The 18598-nt window shown below is 56.4% G+C and overlaps 2 protein-coding genes across 7 annotated transcripts in view; one reads left to right on the top strand and one right to left on the bottom strand.

Annotated features, from left to right (window-relative positions):
- Positions 1 to 14308, bottom strand: LOC134525560 (uncharacterized). 3 transcript variants are annotated; one of them, XM_063356531.1, is made up of 6 exons: positions 13110 to 13335; positions 6454 to 6572; positions 5839 to 5927; positions 3984 to 4103; positions 1718 to 1807; positions 1 to 210 (listed from the first exon to the last, which is right to left on the bottom strand). In XM_063356531.1, exons 2-6 carry the CDS (start codon positions 6503 to 6505, stop codon positions 175 to 177), a joined length of 387 nt encoding a protein of 128 aa, XP_063212601.1. In that variant the 5' UTR covers positions 6506 to 6572; positions 13110 to 13335; the 3' UTR covers positions 1 to 174. The 3 variants fall into 3 exon arrangements, with proteins under 3 accessions (XP_063212601.1, XP_063212599.1, XP_063212600.1); XM_063356529.1 differs by lacking the exons at positions 5839 to 5927; positions 6454 to 6572; positions 13110 to 13335 and adding an exon at positions 13594 to 14308; XM_063356530.1 differs by lacking the exons at positions 5839 to 5927; positions 6454 to 6572; positions 13110 to 13335 and adding an exon at positions 13594 to 14308 and having other exon boundaries at positions 1718 to 1815.
- BAK1 (BCL2 antagonist/killer 1) overlaps positions 12732 to 18598 on the top strand; it is a 16820-nt gene continuing 10953 nt past the window's right edge. For 2 of the 4 annotated variants that reach the window (XM_063356526.1, XM_063356528.1), the window contains exons 1-2: positions 12732 to 12877; positions 16877 to 16996. In XM_063356526.1, coding sequence (XP_063212596.1) covers positions 16909 to 16996 — 88 coding nt within the window. In that variant the 5' untranslated portion in view covers positions 12732 to 12877; positions 16877 to 16908. The remainder of the gene's footprint in view (positions 12878 to 16876; positions 16997 to 18598) is intronic. The other 2 variants (XM_063356525.1, XM_063356524.1) reach the window with 1 other exon arrangement.

Consider the following 18598-nt stretch of genomic DNA (forward strand, 5'->3'; position numbering starts at 1 on the left):
GCAAAAAGGGAAACATGGTATATTCATTAAAGGGAAACGTGGGGGAGAGAAGAGGGCAAAGCTGGAGCCGAGGACCTCCTTAGGACAGGACTAAGCCTGGCGGGTACCAGGACGGAGGCCAGAGAAGAAGAGTCACTCTCTCCTCCGGGAGGGCTGCCGATGCAGGGTGGTCCATCAGGGGCTGCTCCCGACTTTTCCCTGGAGCTGGATCTAGGGAGGGAAAAGGATGGACCTCAGGGACTGAAGAGCCCAACACAGAGCGGCAGTGCCTCCCACCGGCCCTGCCACCCTCTCCCACCATCTGACGGGGCTCTCGGTGCTGTCCCAGGCCAAATAATGGGCTCTTCCCCTCTGTCACCTGCAGCCACTGGGCAGCGTGGGGCTCTGGGCACCTCCAGCACATCTCACCACGAGAGCTGGACCCATGCCGGCACGTTGCAACCATCAGCATGAAGCAAGGTGGCTCCAACACCCCACTGGCACCCGGCTGCTTGCACCCGTCCAGCCTCCAGTCCCGTTTACAGCCTCAGAGAAGCCGGACACCAGCAATTCCCCACCAAGTGCGGCTCCGGGAGCCACGCCAGGAATGCCCCTGCCTTTATCCGCCCGTGCAGACCGTGCTTATGAATCGGCGTCTGTTTGCAGACACCCCCTCAGAGGCTGAAAGGAGCCACTGTGCCGGGAACAGACCATGGCAGATGGGTTCAGATGGAGAAGCATCCCTGTTAAACCCCGGGTGCTTCCCTAAATGCTCAAAGTCTGCGCCTGCCCACACACTGCAGAGGGAGACGGCTGCAGAGAAAGCCGAGCACGGAAGAAAGAAATAAAATAACCAAGCTAACAACCCAGTAAAACTCCTGGCCCGCATGGCGTGAGACAAAGAAACCGCCTCCACGCTCCGTTTTCCAAAGCTATTTGGGAGTTTCCCATCCCCCTGCTGCAGCTACTCAAGTCAAGACAACACATCTGGTCTCTGCAGGAGGGAGGAGATGGGGCGCTGTGAGGTGACCCCCACATACCCGGTGGGCAGCGAGGCCAGGCAGCCCCCCAGCACCCCCTCCCCACCTCCCAGGCGCGCTTTTCCTGTGCATGGAGCGAAGGAAGTCGCTTTTTCCTCTCTCCCGGGCTGTCCCTGCCTTCGGGAGGAGCGTGCTGCCGTTTGGGTGTCCTCGGCTCGCACCGGTGAGGAGTGAGAACCAGCGCGCGGATCTGCCGTCGCAGAGCCAGGCGTGGAAACTCCCCGCCTTTCCCCCGCACGGGGACAGAGGGTTTCCGTAACCAGTCGTCCAGTACTGCCTGGCGCCCTTGGCAGCCCAGATTTCAGAGACATTTAGAAATACGGCACTCATTCACGAGGTGCTTTGGAGGGGAGGAGTTGGGATGCAACCCCTAGTATGAAAGGGGAAACTGAGGCAGGGAGTGCAGAGCCAGTCTTCTCAAAGGGGAGACTTAAAACTAGGCTAATTTAATAAATAACCTCACTGAAAGGTGCCTTTTTTTTTCCCTAGAAACCACTAGCTCTTCTAAAATGAATTTATAGACCTGACACTATGCAATTTTAAGCGTACTGGCACAAGTGCCCTGCTCGAGGCCCCACAACGACTTAGTGAAGGAGGCAGAAATACAGCTGTGGCCGCAGAGCACCATGGTGGCAGGTGGTGCCGGGAGAGATGTGCCATCCTAGTGCACCGATGGCATTTTTCTCTTCTAGACTGACCTCAGACTTTTCCAGGGGCTCCTCCTCCACCTGCTCCCAGCTGTACCCAGCTTCTCCCAAAGCAGCCAAGGGTTCCTCCTGCTCTGTCTTCTGAAAACCTCGGGTAGAGAAAGAAATATGTCAGAGACAGACAGCCCGAAGTACTGCGGCAAATTGGAATAACACTCTGAACGTGTCCTCACAGCCAGGAGCTGACCCCAGCCGCTGCCTGCTTGGCCTCTTCATCGCAGACCTGCAAGACCTTTTAAGCAGGTTGTCCCAAGCTTCTTGCCCGCAGAGAGCTCTGCTGCCACGCTTGAGCACTCTCGGTGCTGACGTGCCAAGGATCTGAGTCTTCTCAGGGTGCTCGCAGGAGCCCCCTGCTTCAGGACTCACACCCGGGAGTCAAGTGATGGGTTAGCCTTCTTACCCGATGAGGAAAAATCCCCGGGAGACCATGGCGTGCCTCCCCGAGGGAAGAGATGGGAGTTCCGTTATTTTGGAATATTTCAAATCTAATGGGAAAAGTTGGAGGGAATGGTCTGGACAGAACAATTCTGCGCTGGGGACAAAGGGGAAAAGGAGGAAGGTCTGGGAGTCCCTTCTCTCCCCCCTTGCTGGGAGGGATGACACTCAGCCCCCACAGAGATTTATCAGTCCTCCGATACATACACGCAGTCACAGGAACCCCCCCTCTCTTCCCACATTTGTACAGCAGATTATCAGAAGGTGTATTTATAAGTTATTTTGTCCTAAACAGATTATAGCTTGACAGCTCTTCCAATGCCTGAAAAACACAAGCTGGCTTATGCTGGCTTCTCTGGACACAGCAAACAGACGGTTTGATTAACATCCAACATGCTCCAATAGCTATTATAGGAACAAGGCCTGGATCTGTTGTGGGTTTTTTTAATCAATTTGATAAATCTGCTGCGTGCGAGAAGCGCTTTGCCTGAAGCCTCGTATTCTCTCTTCATCCAGAGCCCAGAGACAGCACAGCCGTGATAAACTCAGCGTGGAGACACCCATGGTCTGGGCCCGGCGGCTGTGCTCTGCAGGGAGCTGGGGCATCACAGCTCTGACCTCGGCCCCCGGGCGCTTGGCGCCGACACCATCCTCATCCTCCCACCCTGCCCCACTGGGAAAGGCGCCTTGCCTCCCCCAGCAACCCCAGAGGGAAGCAGGAGGAAACTCTGTGGATAAAACCTGATGAACAGCAGGGGGTTTGGCTGTTCCTTTTCACAGTTGCAATTGCTCTCCGTACCGCAGCATCCCTGGAGAGCCATCACACCCTGCTGAGCTGGGTGCTGCGGACCCAGGCGAGCTGGACCAGCTCCCTCCTGCTGGGGACCAGCAGGGTGGCCCAGCTCCAGAGCAGCCTGGGGAGCAGAGAGCAACTTGCCCTTGGTCACATCCTCTGGACAGTTAAGCAATGCTTGGGGGAGCCAGAGTGAGCCATGGGCTCATGGTTGGACTGTGCAACCCACGACCGACAGCGCTGCAGCAGCCTCGGGGCAGGGCTTGGAGTCCCGGTTTTGCCAAGGGTTTGCAGGAGGCGAATACGCCCACCCCTGCGTGGGGTCACCAGACCTGGATCACAGAATCCCAGAATGGCGGGGGTCGGAAGGGACTGCTGGAGATCAGCTAGTCCAAACCCCTGCCAGAGCTGGGCCACCCAGAGCAGGTGGCACAGGAACACGTCCAGGAGGGGTTCGAATGTCTCCAGAGAAAGGGACTCCACAGTCTCTCTAGGCAGCCTGTTGCAGGGCTCTGGCACCCTCAAAGGAAAGAAGTTTTTCCTTATGTTCAGATGGAATTTCCCACGTTCCAATTTGTGCCCGTTGCCCCTTGTCTCTGGGCACCACTGAAAAGGGCCTGCCCCCATCCTCTTGCCACCTGCCCTTTAGGTATTGATCAACACCGACGAGATCCCCTCTCAGCCTTCTCCTCTCCAGGCTGAACAGCCCCAGGGCTCTGTATGTTGATGGAAAACCTCTTTGGCCCCTGCAGAGATGGTCCCTCGAGGCGCCCCATCCTCCTGTCCCCGCTGTCCCCCTGCTCCCCGCAGCCTGGACCCGGGTGGCCCCGCAGACACCCAGGGGTGTCCCTGTCCCCCGGCTGGGTCAGCCCGGCTCGGCTCAGCTCGGTTGGAAGTCGGAGAGTGCCACCTGGTGCTCCGAGGAAATGTCTGTCCCCGGCAGGTTGGCGCAGCTCTGCCGAAGGGCTGGGGGCTGCCAGCGGGGGGGTTCCGCTCCCAGCCTGGGCGGGGGGGAGCCCCGGAGCTCACCTCGCCAGGGGGGTTCGGAGCCCGGAGGGGCAGAGCCGGTGTTGCAGGTCTGTTCGCCGCCGCGTTCAAAAGCGGCTCCTCTTCGCTTTCCAGCTCCATCAAGCTTCCCCGGGCACGAGGCTGCAAAGGGGAAAAAAAGGAGGAAAAAAAAAAAAAAAAAAAAAAAGATGGTGTACAGAGACATTTTGTCAACTCTGACAACAGCTTGATCCTGAGGCAACGCTAATTTCAGGAGGCAATCTGGAAAATAAAACCAAATTCCCCCCAGTGCCAAGTTACCATAGAATTGTCAAGGTTGGAAGGGACCTTTCAGATCATCGAGTCCAACCATTAACGTAACACCGATAAAAACATCGCCAAACCCTGTCCCTCAGCACTACGTCTACCCGTCTTTTAAATATGTCCAGGGATGGTGACTCAACCACTTCCCTGGGCAGCCTGTTCCAATGTCTGATAACTCTTCCTGTGAATAAATTTTTCCTAATATCCAGTCTAAACCTTGAGGCCAATTCCTCACGTCCTGTTGCCTGTTACTTGGGAGAAGAGACCAATCCCCCCTCACTACAACCTCCTTTCAGGGAGTTGTAGAGAGTGATAAGGTCTCCCCCATCATCCAGAGACCTCAGAGTGCTTCATGCAACTGAGTAGATGTCTCCGGGCACAGATGGGAAACTGAGGCAAGCAGGGAAAAAGGTTGTCGCAGGGTCACATAGGGAGGGAGTGACAAAACCCAGCAGACCTCTGGTCTCCAGGCTCCCACACCCTGACCGCTAACTTGGCTCCTGTCTCCTGCATTTTGTCAGGCAGTGGCCATATTGAAAAGAAATCTATTAAAACCCCAAGTTTTTAACAGCTTCAGGCAGCTCCCCAAGACTACTTTTAAAACACTGCCCTGGAGTTCCCCTTCACTGTCTGGAACAAAACATTGACCATTTCTCAAAGAGCTGATTTAATGCGCTGCACCATCCAGCAGAGAGGGGGCCTAATTTGCCTTGTATCTACATGCTGCACCATTCACACCCCACACCCACGCTCCGGCAGAACGGCTTTATTAAACCACCAACCCACCCGCCACCCCAGCTGCTTCCTGCAGCTCTACCAGGTCCTGCATCTTTTTCAGCGTCTCTCAGAGCCCTGAGCGAGCAGCTGGAGTCTCTGCTCTGCTGCAGATTTGTTGCTCTGCTACAAACCCGCCCTGTTTATTTTGCCTGGATTGGAGACACCCATCCTGCGCCATCCGTGGCCTCCTCTAGGCTTGCTTACACTGTCTTGGGGACAATCACCAGCATCCCTGACCTGACCCTCATCTCAGATGAAGACCCAGTCTGCAGGGTCATCCCTTGTTCTACTTTGGATCGACGTTTTAGGGAGATCGAGGAGCTATTACAACAGGATTGTCAGGGATGGCAAGATAATTTTGCACGTACAGCTTGTTTCAGGGTGGGTGGGTAACAAGTTAACCTCAATTAAACGACCATAGTCACAGCGTGGGTCTGTGAGAAGACCAGGAAGGGAATCCCAAAGGCCTGGCTCTGGCTACTATCCCTATTTCACTCCCATCCATCCCATCTCAGCAAATGTCCCAAAACCATGTGTTGCCCATCACTGACCTGCAGCATCTTGAGACCATTCCCTGCTCAGCTGGAACGGGCCATGGAGGTACAGAAGAACTTCAAAGACACCCCTGAAAGTCCACAGCCTCTGACACGGTAGTGCCAGGGCTCAGTTTTAGCATCCCCCATGCTGATCTAGCCCTATGCCTTTTCTAAGGCCTGAAGGCACTTAGATCTGCCTGCACGTAGGGCCTTCTCAGGCTTCTCCGCCTTAGCCCCATGCTCCACGTCCTTCCACCAACCTTATGTGAAGTCTGTCGATGTTTGTTTGTGCTGAAGAGCGTGTTCCACTGGGTCAGCTCTGCTGTCGGGGATCCTGCCCCCTCATCTGCTGTTTAAAACAAGCCCAGAGAAAACAGTGACTCCCCGGGGCCGGCACCTCCCTTCCTTCATGCTGTCCTTGCACAGCAATCAACCGTGGCCCCAGCGGCGTGTCTGAGAGAGCATATTGTGCCAGGTCCAGATCCTCTAGTACAGCAAAGCAAACGGACTTACTGCCAGGCACGTCAGGCATTGCATTCAGCAGTCAACTGGCTGAAGTGCCCCAGCCCCTCACATCCCCTGGGCCATTTTCAGTGCCCTCTGCCCCGACCCTTGGGTACTCTCCCGGATTATGAGACTCCCTGGGCAATCCCCCTGGTTGGTCTTCTCCAAGACGCAGCTTTGATGCCAACACTTAGCCAGCAGACAGCGTGCAGCACTAGCCCCGGGGCTTGTACACAAAAGGCAGCACACGGGCTGGGAGAAGGGCTACCAGTCATTCCTCAGGACTTCTCCCACCAACCAGCTGCCCCAGGCAGCCCTCGAGTCCTCAGGGATGAGGGGGGATCTCCTTCACCGCTGAGCCATCCTCTCACCTTTCAGGAGCTGCTCTTTCTCACATTCGGCGTCAAAGTCCACAGAAAACATTGGCTCAGGGCTTGCACCACAGGTAACATCTTCACCATCAGCACCTGGACCTTGAAGGAGCCCATCCCTGGAGGCAAAGCACAGTCAGGTGTGTTCAAACAGAGCCCAGCAGCACCAGCGTTGTGATTCCTGACCCTCTAGCAGTAGCCCTAACACAACAGGATCCAGTTGCACCCCTGTCAGCAGCCTGGAGAGGCCAAAGGGCTGTAACTCAGGTTCCTGGTGGGTGCCGCACTCCATACGGGGCCACCTGGGGACCTCTGGGGAGGTAAGAGCAGCGCAGGCAGCGGTGGGGATGGAGCCTGCCCGCTGTGGGTACAGGATGCCCCGAGGCTACGCAGGTTCTGGAAGACAACTGTGGCCGTAGGAAACACTGGGCTCATTTCAATGTTTTAAGGAAGTAAAGGGAAAACTGGATTTTATAACACCCAAATGAGAAGCTCTTTATAAAACCCAAACGAGCAGCCTTCTGCAAAACACCGGCTGCTTGGGATCCGACAAGACCCGCAGCCAAGCGGGCTTCTCCCTGTCCCTCTGGGGCATCCATGTCTACGAGGACGTGGTCCCTTGATAGGGGCACGGGAGCGAGCCAGGCCTTTGGCCCCATGTCACCCCCCGCCCTAACGCTTACGTCTCCAGAGATTTGTCACCGAAAGCTTCTGGCACGGCCGTCCCCTCCTGGCTGGCCACCCCGTGGCCTGCGTGTTGCTGGGCTGGGCTACTGGCAGGAGTGTCCACCACCTCACAAACCAGCTCCGTGTTGCTGGTGCTCCCCGTCAGGCAGCTCCCGCTCCTGCTGCTCCCCAGGGAGCCGGCCAGGCCGAGCCCCTCCAGCTCCCCCAGCAGCGGCTCCGTGCTCTCCCCCTCGGCCCCCTCCCAGGGCTCCCAGTATGGGCGCTGCTGGCCTGCCAGCCCCCCATGGCTGCTGCTGTCCCCAACGGCGCCCAGCTCTTCCCCCTCCACCCCGGGCTCCTGTGTCCCTCGCACGTTTCGCAGGAGCCCGAAGAAGCTGCGGAGGAGCTGGAGCAGGGAGGGACGGCGGGGAGCCCGGGCGGCCGGCAGGGCCTCCATCATGGCCGCGGGGGCAGCCGGTGCCTCAACGGCTCAGAACTGGATTTAAACCAAACAGTCCCCAACCGCCCGGAACCCGGAGACACCGAGACAGCGACAGGGGTCTGAAACAGGGCTGAGGGGGGACAAATAGCACCCGGAGGGGCGGAAATGGTGCCCGTGGGGCAAAGGGTGGAGAACCCAGGGCTGGAGGGGGGGATGCAGACCAAGCTCAGGCCAGAGCTGGGGGAGAAGAGGGGCCCCCAAAAGGCGAAGCCTTCCTTCCACCGACGGTGACTCATCCTTGCAGCATTCCTGCCTCTGCCACACTTTGGCCTAGCACGGAAATTTCACGCAAGAACTCCTCCGGCAGCGCAGTTCCACGGGCAAAGAGAGAAAGATAAAAAATTACTGCTTCTGCCAGCCGCAGCGGAGCAAACAGCCTTTAAAAGCAACGTTTGCCATCGCAGTGCAATGCATTCATGACAATCATGGCAGGAACCGAAACAGCAGCAAACGGCAAGGACCTGTTTCTCCCTTGGCCACTCAGGCACGTTTCCGAGGGTGTTTTCCTGGGATCCCAGGCTCAGGCAGGGGCATGATGTTCCCTGCAATGTTCCTGCGCTCGACAGAGCCGTCGCTGCAGTAACACTCGCCTAAAGCTGCTTGGGCTGATGTCACGTATCCCTCAGACAACCCCTGGTAGGACTTCAGCTTTGCTCCTACCCTCGGAGTCTCTTCTGGCTGTCCCTGCCCACCCTCGGCTCAGCTAGCCCACAAGCTGCTGGCTGCAAGAAGGGCTTTTTTTCCCCTCAAAAAAAACCACCCCGTCATCTAAAAGTGCCATGTCATTGTGACTGGTTGAAACCGAGATTCTCCCACCCTCCAGCTGCACCCTCCTGTTTCCTTTCCTCTGCCATCGCCGGGCTCGGGCGGCCAGCACCGGGCACGGCTCCCGCGAAGCACAACCCGCGAAGCACAACCCGCAGCCCTCCTCGCTGCAAAAAGGGGGTTTTCACATCAGCCCCTTGCTCTTGCTGGCACAAGGGGGCCGGGGGTGCACAGAGGAGCGCAGCCCCCTGTCCTCCAGCAGCAGATTTAGGCTGCATCAACCAATTGGTGAAACCACATCCTAAAACACTACGTGAATCCTGAAAGCAGAGGCTCCTTCTCTGCCACAAATCTCTTATTTACACCCGCAAATATACCTCTTTATTTACACCAGCAAGTACACCTCTCTATTTACACCAGTAAAAGGGGATACCAGTGGAAGCGGGGAATGTTTCCCGATAGCATCAGCAATCCTAAAGCCAGTGCAGGAATTTTTTCCCTATTGCCTCAACATCTTAAAGCCACTGCAGTAGCTAAGCAGGCCGCCTTCGCACCAGCAGAGCCACACGCAGGATTGAGACCACTCATCAAATGATCTCCTAAATACTTGCTTGCCACCCGCCATCATTTCCTGACGTCCATGTTGGCCATTCCCGTAACAGAGCTGGTACTTTCAAACTCATTTCCCTCTATCCCTGATATCTCCCCCCTCTTTAAGACTCTCCAGCAGCCAGCAGCGTGCCCAGGTGGCCAAGAAAGCCAATGGCATCCTGGCTTGTATTAGAAATAGTGTGACCAGCAGAAGGAGGGAGGTGATTGTCCCCCTGTACTCAGCACTGGTGAGGACACACCTTGAGTGTTGTGTCCAGTTTTGGGCACCTCAATACGAGAGAGATCTCGAGGTGCTGGAGCGAGTGCAGAGGAGGGCAACGAAGCTGGTGAAGGGCCTGGAGAATAAATCTGTTGAGGAGTGATTGAAGGAGCTGGGACTGTTTAGTTTGAGGAAGAGGAGGCTGAGGGGAGACCTCACTACTCTACAACTACTTGAAAGGACATTGTAGAGAGGTTGGTGCTGGTCTCTCCTCACAGGTAATTAGTGATAGAACAAGAGGGAACGGGCTCAAGCTGCAGCAGGGTAGGTTTAGGCTGGACATTGGGAAAAAATTCTTCACAGAAAGAGTGGTCAGACACCGGAATAGGCTGCCCAGGGAGGTGGAGGAGTCACCATCCCTGAATGTGTTTAAGACTCGTTTAGATGAGGTGTTGGGGGATATGGTGTAGGGGAGGACTTTGTAGAGTGGGGTTGATGGTTGGACTCGGTGATCCCAAGGGTCTTTTCCAACCCGAATGATTCTATGATTGATTCCCCACTGCCCACCCACAGCTCGGTCCCCACAAGCTCTTTGTTGTGGACACAGAGGAGTTGTCCAGTCCCTCTACTTATTTTCCACAACTTTTGCTGCTCGATGTGATTAGAAGCACCTGTGAATACCATACACCTGATGCTCACCTACCACCACCTTCCCAGCTGTTTTTCTACAGCTGTGCCACAGAGGTGCTGTGCAATGTATTTGAGGTGGAAGAGAAGTGGTTTGCAAAAAGGAAGGAGGATTTTAGATAAGAATTGCTTTTGCAGAAGCTCTCACCCATGCTGCCGCCCAATGAGGTAATACTCGGGGATGCTAAATCTGAAATGGTGGCGAGACTCAGGAACAGCCCAGATTGATGTAATGCGGTGGAGAGAAGCACAGGATTCACCCTGCAGCAGTCAGCACATCCCCATGTGCCTGTGCTGGTATTCAGCCTAAAACCCGGCCACCCGTCACACCGGCTGTGCACAAGAGCGGCCACCACCAGCACAGATGGGCAGGGGCACTGGGATAACCCAGAGGCAGGGAAATTCAGACCCAAACAGCCACCATTGCAGCATTCACCACCAAAACTCCCCCCAAAAGCTCAGTGCAGAATTAAGGGTCATGGTGAGACCTCGAGCCTCCCCCCGGGACCGGGAGTTTCTCTGTTGAGCGCACGCTGGGAGGAAGGCAGACCCCTTGCTACCAGGCTGACGGTGACAGTCCCCAGTAGCTGATTCCTCATCTCCCTCTACTCCATGACTAGTCTTACCCCACCAAAAGCCAGGGCACATCTCTCCTGGCCCCTGGCCCCCGCAGTCACTGCAGCCATCCTTTGCTTCACCCTCCACAAACGTCCTGGTTTGAGGTAGAACAGAACCAAACCACGACAACAACTTGCTTTTCACTGGTGTTGATGCAGCTACCACCCTCAGAAAGGTCTGCCAAGGCCACGTCCCCAGCAGCCCCTGCCTCCAAGGGGAGAGGGCATCTCTGGAGCCAGAGCAGGGCCCTCTGCACCCGGGGGCCCATTTTCCCCAGAAAAGCTCAGCCAAGTAAGTCAAGGATTCAAAAAAATCTTTCTGTTCGGCTCTGGGGTAGGGAGCATCCCACAGGGCAACGTCGTTCCAGGGCATGAACAGTGCTCCTACCACTGGACAGACAGGTAATTTGATAATTAGCAGTCAGGCATTTATGCTGGCCCCAGACCTCTGCTTATCTGGCATTTTTCGGCACCAACAGTGAAGTCCCTGGCAGCCTCCCAAGGAGCAAGGAGAGGAAAAGCAGCCAGGGCAGCTTGCTGAGCTGAGAGCCACCTCCAGCAAAGAAGCTCTCTATCTTCTCTCCAGGGTGAATCACACCCTTTCCTCCAGCCACTGTGATTTTTTTCTAATCTCCGTGGATTTCAACTTTCCTAAATCACTTGGTGTGAACCACCTCTGCCACCAGTGACTCTTTTTTGCTGGTGGATCAACACAGAAGTTCCCTACTAGAAACTCCTGATATGCTCTAAGAATGGCTTTCACAGGGCTCCTGGCCCTACCTGCTGGGGACCCCGACAGAGGGCAAACCGATCATGCCATGGTGCTACAGCCTTAACAAAAAGGTCAGAAAATGGAGATGAGTGGCGTTCCTCAGGGGTTGGTATCGGGACTGCCTCTAACATCTTTGTCGGCGACATGGACAGTGGCATTGAGTGCACCCTCTGCAAGTTTGCTGGCGACACCAAGCCGTGTGGCATGGTCGACATACTGGAGGGAAGGGATGCCATCCAGAGGGACCTGGACAGGCTGGAGAGGTGGGCTCATGCGAAGCTCATGAAGTTCAACAAGGCCAAGAGCAAGGTCCTGCACGTGGGTCAGGGCAATCTCAAGCACAAATCCAGGCTGGGGGATGAAGGGATGGAGAGCAGCCCTGAGGAGAAGGATTTGGGGGTGCTGGTGGATGAGAAGCTCTACATGAGCTGGTAAGGTGCGCTGGCAGCCCAGAAATTCCCCACAGCCTGGGCTGCATCCCCAGCAGCGTGGGCAGCAGGGCAAGGGGAGGGGATTCTGCCCCTCTGCTCTGCTCTGTGAGACCCCCCTGCAGTGCTGCTTCCAGCGCTGGGGCACCAACAGCAGAAGGACACGGAGCTGTTGGAGCGGGGCCAGAGGAGGCCCCGGAGATGGTGGGAGGGCTGGAGCCCCTCTGCTGTGAGGACAGGCTGAGAGAGCTGGGGGGGTTCAGCCTGGAGAAGAGAAGGCTCCGGGGAGACCTTCCAGCCCCTTCCAGTCCCTAAAGGGGCTCCAGGAAAGCTGGGGAGGGACTCTGGATCAGGGAGGGGAGCCATGGGATGAGGGGGAACAGTTTTACACTGCAAGAGGGGAGATTTAGATTGGATATTAGGAAGAAATTGTTTGCTGTGAGGGTGGTGAGCCCCTGGCCCAGGTTGCCCAGAGAAGCTGTGGCTGCCCCATCCCTGGAGGTGTCCAAGGCCAGGCTGGACGCGGCTTGGAGCAACCTGGGCTGGTGGGAGGTGTCCCTGCCCGGGGCAGGGGGTGGCACTGGGTCGGCCTTAAGGTCCCTTCCAACCTAAACCATTCTGTGATTCTATGAAATCGCTGGAGAACCCGGGGAGAAGCCAAAGAAAGACTCCTGGGGAATCGTGGTGAGCAGGGTGCCGGGATGGGATGGGACGTTCCGTCCCTGCAGCGCTGGGCTTGGCAGAGCAGCCCCAATCCTGCTCCCAGCAAAACCGCAGCCAGGCGATGCCCCAGCCTCACCCCCACCCCCGGCGCCCCCCGAGGAGCCCCGCTGCCCCCCGCCACCGCTACCCCCGGCCCCGCCGCGATGCTCGGCGCTGCGCAGAACCGCAGCCGCTTTCCCACGCTCCGGCCGGGGAAGGTGCCTCTAGAGGGAGCTGAGCCCTTCCCGGCCCCGCATCTATGGTCTGGGGTTGGGTTTCTTTTTTTTTTTTTTTTTTTTTTTTTTTTCTCTCTCTCTCTCTTCTTCTTTTCCCTCCTCCTCCCCGGCCCTGCTCGCTTCCTTCCCCCGCGCCGCGCTCCGGGGAGGAGGCAGGAAGGGAGGCGGCGGGGATGGAGCAGCTCCCCGCCGGGATGCGTTAGCTCCCCGGGACACCCCTGCTCCCCGCCGGGACGCGGTAAGTAGCAGGGGGACCCCCCCATCCCTCCCCCCTAGCCTCCCCCGAGCCGGGTTATCGCTATTCACCGGGCCCGGCCGGGCGGTGCCGCGGCTGCCGGGAGAGGGATGGACCGGGAGCCCCGGGGTGCCGGTGGGCTCCGGGGGACCCCGGGAAGGCGGGAGGGGTGGGCAGAGCCGCAGGGCCTCATCCTGCACCGCCCGGTGAACAAGGTTAAAGTACGCAAGGGTACCTCAGCCAGCAGCGCTCCGGTGTGTGCGGTAGCTGGGACCGGGCTGAAAGGTCTCGCTCCGAGCTGCTCGGTGCCCCAAAGAGGGGATATTGCCTCTTTTAATAATATTTCCTCCAAGTGGGATTTTTTTTCCTCCCACTTGCAAGGTGGCGGCGGTGACAGCCGCACCCGGCACCCCCCGTGCCCAGTTCAGGGTGGCCAGAGTTGCGTGAGCTGTCGGTGGGAAGCGTTGTGCCACGCTGAGGACCGGGGTGACATCCATGTCACCCCGCTCTGGGCTGTGACCTCAGCCGTGGGCACGGCACGTGTGGCTTTGCAGGCTCGCCTGCACGGCTTCCCGCCCAGCAGCTGGGAACCGCCGGGACGCGGAGCACAGGGCTGCGGGGGGGACCCTGGCCGCAATGCCTGTGGCTACTGCGGCTTGTGGGCCCGCTGGACCCTGGTACCGTGCTGGGTGGGTAGATGCCAAACTGGGCAAACTCACCTGTTTGCTCTTCCCGGGCAGGCTGGGAGGAGCGGGGCTGATCCCGCGCTGTCGGTGCAGGGATGGCAGCAGGGCACAGGGATCCTGGGGGATCTCTGTCCTGCAGGGAATTAGCTGCCCTGTACGATGGAATGGCTCCCATGTGCGGGCCCAGGGCCAGACCTGTGAAATGCTCATCCCAGAGGATGCTCTGCTCATTTCCTGGAACAGGATCTTCGTAACATGTCGGAGGGTGACTTCAGAGCCCCATAACCAGGCTTGTTCATAGGGATTATGGCTGCTCCTGCAGATCCTCTCCCCTCCTGCAGCTTGCAGTTCTGCCTCCCTCTCTGGGCCGGTCCCACCGTCTTCCCTGCACCCAGCCGCTTTCCTGGGGAGAAAAGCTGGGAGAAGTGGTGAGCAGGTCATGAGGGCTCACAAGAAATGTATCAGAGATGTTTGAAGGAAAGGAGATGAGGGTGAACTGAGAAACAGGTGAGGCAAAGGTCTTTCTCCTTTTATTAGGGAAGGCTGGCAAGTTCCAGGAGGGCTGGTTGTTTGCATGGCATGTGCTCATTAATAAAGATAAGATTCCTGTGCCACCTTGGAGGTGTTGCTAAATCCACATCCTATAGGTGCCGTCTGCTTCTTTTAACCCTTTGTGGGTCAAAAGAGCAAAAAGTCAGGGTGTGGCTGAATCTTTTAGCAGCTGCTGAGAACAAGGGGCTGCTCCCAGCAACCAGCTTCCCCCAAGCCCTCCCTTGAGCCCTATCCCAAGTTCTGGAGAGCCTTCATTTTCTGCTGCCTTGGGCTGTCTTTAAGTATATGGGTGTCATGTCTTCCTTCACACTGCGCTCTTCTCATAAAAAGGGGCAATGGGGCAAATCAAAGGGGCACTGGGCTGGGAAGCAGGAGGAATGAGGGCAGCAGTGCTCTTGATCCTGGAGAGGATGGTCTGAGGCGTTTTGGCCGGCAGCAGAGCCTGGCAGTGAGACATCTTGGGCGTTCACTTGGTTTGCAGAAGTGGGAGCTGAGGGTCCTCCCCGGGGAGCAGGTTGCAGACCGGCAGCGTGCTGACGGGGACGTGGCTGCTGGTCCCAGATGTGCGTGTGCGCAAAAGGGCTGCAGTGTCCCGTGTTGCAAGAGAAGAAAGCGCTGCAAGAAACTATATCGAGAAGGAAACTGAAAATGAAAGTTCCTCTTAAATGACGGCCGCAGTCGCAGCCTGCCGCTTCCTAAGGGTTTGCCAGACAGTAAATGTGAAGAATCACGAGTCAGCTTCTTCTCGGACTCCTGCACTCACCAGCCATTCTTCGTCCTGAGCAGTCGGGTCTGCATCAGAAATCCCCTGTTACTCCTGGCTGAGGTCTGGGTCGGAGGCTGTGGGGTGATGTGAAACACAGCCGTTTGCACCTATAGACCAAACTGTAAAAGCTCCAGAGGCAGCTGAACTCTTTGGCTGGATGAGTCCCCATCTTCCCCAGCGCTTGGTGCATCCTTGGGTTGTAGCACGGCAGAGTACAGTAGGAATTCGCTTACCCACGAACTCCAGAGAGCTGCTGTGAGTCTTGCTTCCCTTTGAAAGGCACCGAGGCCTTCCTACACAGGGTAGGCTGGAGCTGGAGCCTTGCTCAGCGCCCGAGGAAGAACTGGGGATGGCAGCGGAGGAAGCACAGGAGGGTTTCTCCTGCAGAGGAGGGGATGGGGGCACGAGCATCTGCTCCAAACACTCCCTGAGCTGCCTCCATCATGTCCCAGAGCAGAGAAGAGCAAGGAGAGGAGCAGCTCTGGAGCCCAGATCTCTGCTGATCTGGGCAAGTGGGAGCCAGTTCTCCTCCCTGCTTTACCCTCGGTCCCAGCTGCTGATCCTCATCGTGTTTTCAGCTTTTCCTTGGATGGGGATGTTTGAGGTTGGGGAGGAAAAGGGAAATCCTGTCCTCAGAGGCGCGTAGGAAAAAACAGCATCTCCATCTGTGTGTCACTGCGGCTCGGGCTCACTGAACGCAGCTATGCAAATACACCATGGCTTTCTAAGCTGGGCTGATAAGCTTTGCATTTCCAGCCCCCATCCCCACCTTGACTGCAGGCTGTACTTTACATTACCAGTTATGGTCTCAATTTATTTTTTCTGCTGAATAGCCTTCAGTGTAAAGATATAAGCTTCGACCATGTGTGTTGCGCTTCTAATCCTGGCATAAGTGGTTATTTATCCATAACCAACGCTTTGCTTTTATTTTTGCCCGGGATACAATTTAAATTTCTGGCTGTGAGTGTGTCTTGATGAATTTAAACCTGGTGCAAATCAGAAACCCCACCAGTTTAGCCCTGCAGGAGCCTGGCCCGGGAACAAGTACTGGCATGCCAGTGGGAGGCCAGGAGCCGCAGAGATCTCTCTCTAACCCCGACGGTGGCTGCGTGGCCCCGCTTCCTTCTCTGCAAAAACCAGGGCTGAGGTCACTGCGACGAGCAGAGGGGTAAAGGAGCTGAGGACCGTGACGAGCCCTAAGGTTTAGGATCCCTGTGAAGTTCAGGGGCAGTAGGAGCCGCGCGTTTGGTTCTCAATTTTCTTACTCTGAGAGGAGCTCAGAATAAAGAACAGGGGAAACTATATACAGGGAAACAGAGTGCTCATCTCTTGTAGAAGTTGTGGAAAATAAGTAGGAGGTGCTTGCAAGGAGAAGTGGGCGCCGTGGCTGCAGGTCCGCGCGGGAGCCACGGCAGCTCGGCGCGGTCGCGGGTCGGTTTCCTCTTGCCACGCTCTGAACCCTCGTGGCCACAGCATTTTGGAGCCCCACGGCTCAGTTCCCAGCCACCTTCTCTGGGTGCAGCTGGGGAGTTGTCTGAGCCCTTTGTGCTGAGATCTTATTTTGCTTTCATCCCAGCGTGAAGCCACTGCAGATGCTGCCGTTGTCTGGGCTGGGTAAGAACCCAGCCCCTGGCACTTGCCGAGCGGGTCAGGGGACAGCTGGCTGGTTTCCAGTACAGGTGGTGAAGTCGGGTAGGGAGCTGGGTGACTTTCTCCTCTGGCATATGACTGTCTGCAAACACGTCACCGAGAAGAGTCAGGAAGAGAGGAGAAATCTAGCTAAGGGACATGGTGTGGCCAGGAATGGGGGAAAGGGAGGAGCCAGGTCGCTGGCAGAGATAAAAGCAGGCGGCATCGCTCCTCTGAGCGCTTGGCTCGGCCAAAGGGGCTTCCTAAGGCTGTCCTGGGAGGCGAGAGAGGGAGCAAGGGGTGGCGAGGCTCCAGTGTCCCTGCTGGCTGCTCATAACCCGGGTCACTTACTGCCTCTCGTCATTCCAGGTAAAGCTGATACTCCTGAGCATCTCTCTGCAATGGCCTCAGGGAACGACGGTGACCCACCAAGGGCCCACGGACGCCGGGGAAGCAATGGGCGCAGGCTGTCGCAAGAGCCCAACTCAGGTAAAAACCTTGCTGTGATATTCAGGGGAGGAAGCATTTTCAACCCTTTTTTTAATTTTTATTTTTCCCCTGCTGCGTTTCTGTGAGAAGATGGTGGGTTTTCCATACCTCCAGGTCCCTTTGCAAGACTGGGGTAACAAATGAGCTCCGTAAAGGTATGCCGGATTGAACCGGGAGGGCGCACGCTCAATGCTTTTGGGAGATTCTTGGCATGGGGTTGGCGCGGTGGGCAGCAAAGGGGGCTCAAAAGGCATGGAAAAAATAATGTGCAGGGAGCTGCCGGACTGGGGTGTGCTGGCTGCTCTGTGCAGGCTGAGGTGGGCACAGGGCTCGGGGCAGATTCCCCTGGCTGGCTACGAGATGTATGGCTGGGGCCTGGTGTCGTTTGTTTCCCTTCCCTAAGAACAAGAGAATGAAAGATGCTCAATGTTTAAAACACAGAGAAACACCCCTTGGTGAGCAGCGCCTGGTCTCAGGCGGTTGGTTTCGGTCGTGTTGCGTCGGCTGCCGGATGAAATCAGGTCTCCGGTGGTGCCTTGACATAACAGCGGTGAAAAATTACGGCTCACGATCATTCGGAAGCGGTTCAGTCCGTTTCTCATGTGTGCCGAGCCCAGCAGACTGTGTAATTGCGTTTCACACTAACGGGTGAAACTGGGAACGGGGCCGAAAGGAACCTGGGAAAAACCTCAGCTCCTGTTTCATCCCAAAATGATAAAATGCCGCTGCACAGAAAGCTGTTAAAGGCAGGTGAGTTCTTAGCCTGTTTTGCAGGTGGACTTGTAAATAAGAGTGAGTCACTGCGACTCTGTCAATAATGGAGATTAGACGCTGTACCGAACTGTCTATGTGTGTGAGCTCAGATCCAGCTCAGAGCTGTTTTATTGGCCTGATAACGTTATTTAGGCTCTGGCATCGCCTGGGCTCCTCTCCGCCTCCGAGTACCATTTGTGCTAGATCTTGCATGAATACATTGGAAGAAAAAAATACCTTGTCCTTCCCTTACCAAAGTCTACAAGGTATGAAAATAAATAAATAAGAGCAGTTGTTTACATATGCTGATTTCCTGTTGAGGCCAATGAGATGCTGATGTGAAAACCAGCGAGAGGATCAGGCCCTGAACTCTAACCACACTGTTTTACAGTCATGCTTCCTGTACGCCTGCAAACACTTACGGGCAGTACCGGCATCCCTTCGCTTCCCAAAACTCGGGGGTGGGGGGGGGGTTCCATGTGGAATTTGGAGGTGGGATCTCCGCACGCCTCTTAGGGAGAAGCCTCATGGATTCCAGCGGAAGCAGAAACGTGCAGCTTCCACCAACACGAACTGTGGGATTACGGGGCCGAAGAAGGCTTTTGTCAACAGGTATTAAGCCTGGTTTTCATTTAGGGCTCACTTGCTCTGTTCGTTTATCTTTGGACATGGTAGGGAGCGAAGAGATTTATCTGCTACTCAAGGGTTTGCTTGAGCATCGTTCTGAGTCCTTGTTCTACCAGCCCTTGCTTTGGGCACGGACAAGATGCTGCGGTGTCTGTCTAGGTCGGGTGGCCGCTTGCACTTGTGGTGTTTTTAGGGCGTTGTAAATAAAGGCAGGAGCTTCAT

Source organism: Chroicocephalus ridibundus, chromosome 20 (genome assembly GCF_963924245.1).
Source record: "Chroicocephalus ridibundus chromosome 20, bChrRid1.1, whole genome shotgun sequence".
Lineage (NCBI taxonomy): Eukaryota > Metazoa > Chordata > Aves > Charadriiformes > Laridae > Chroicocephalus > Chroicocephalus ridibundus.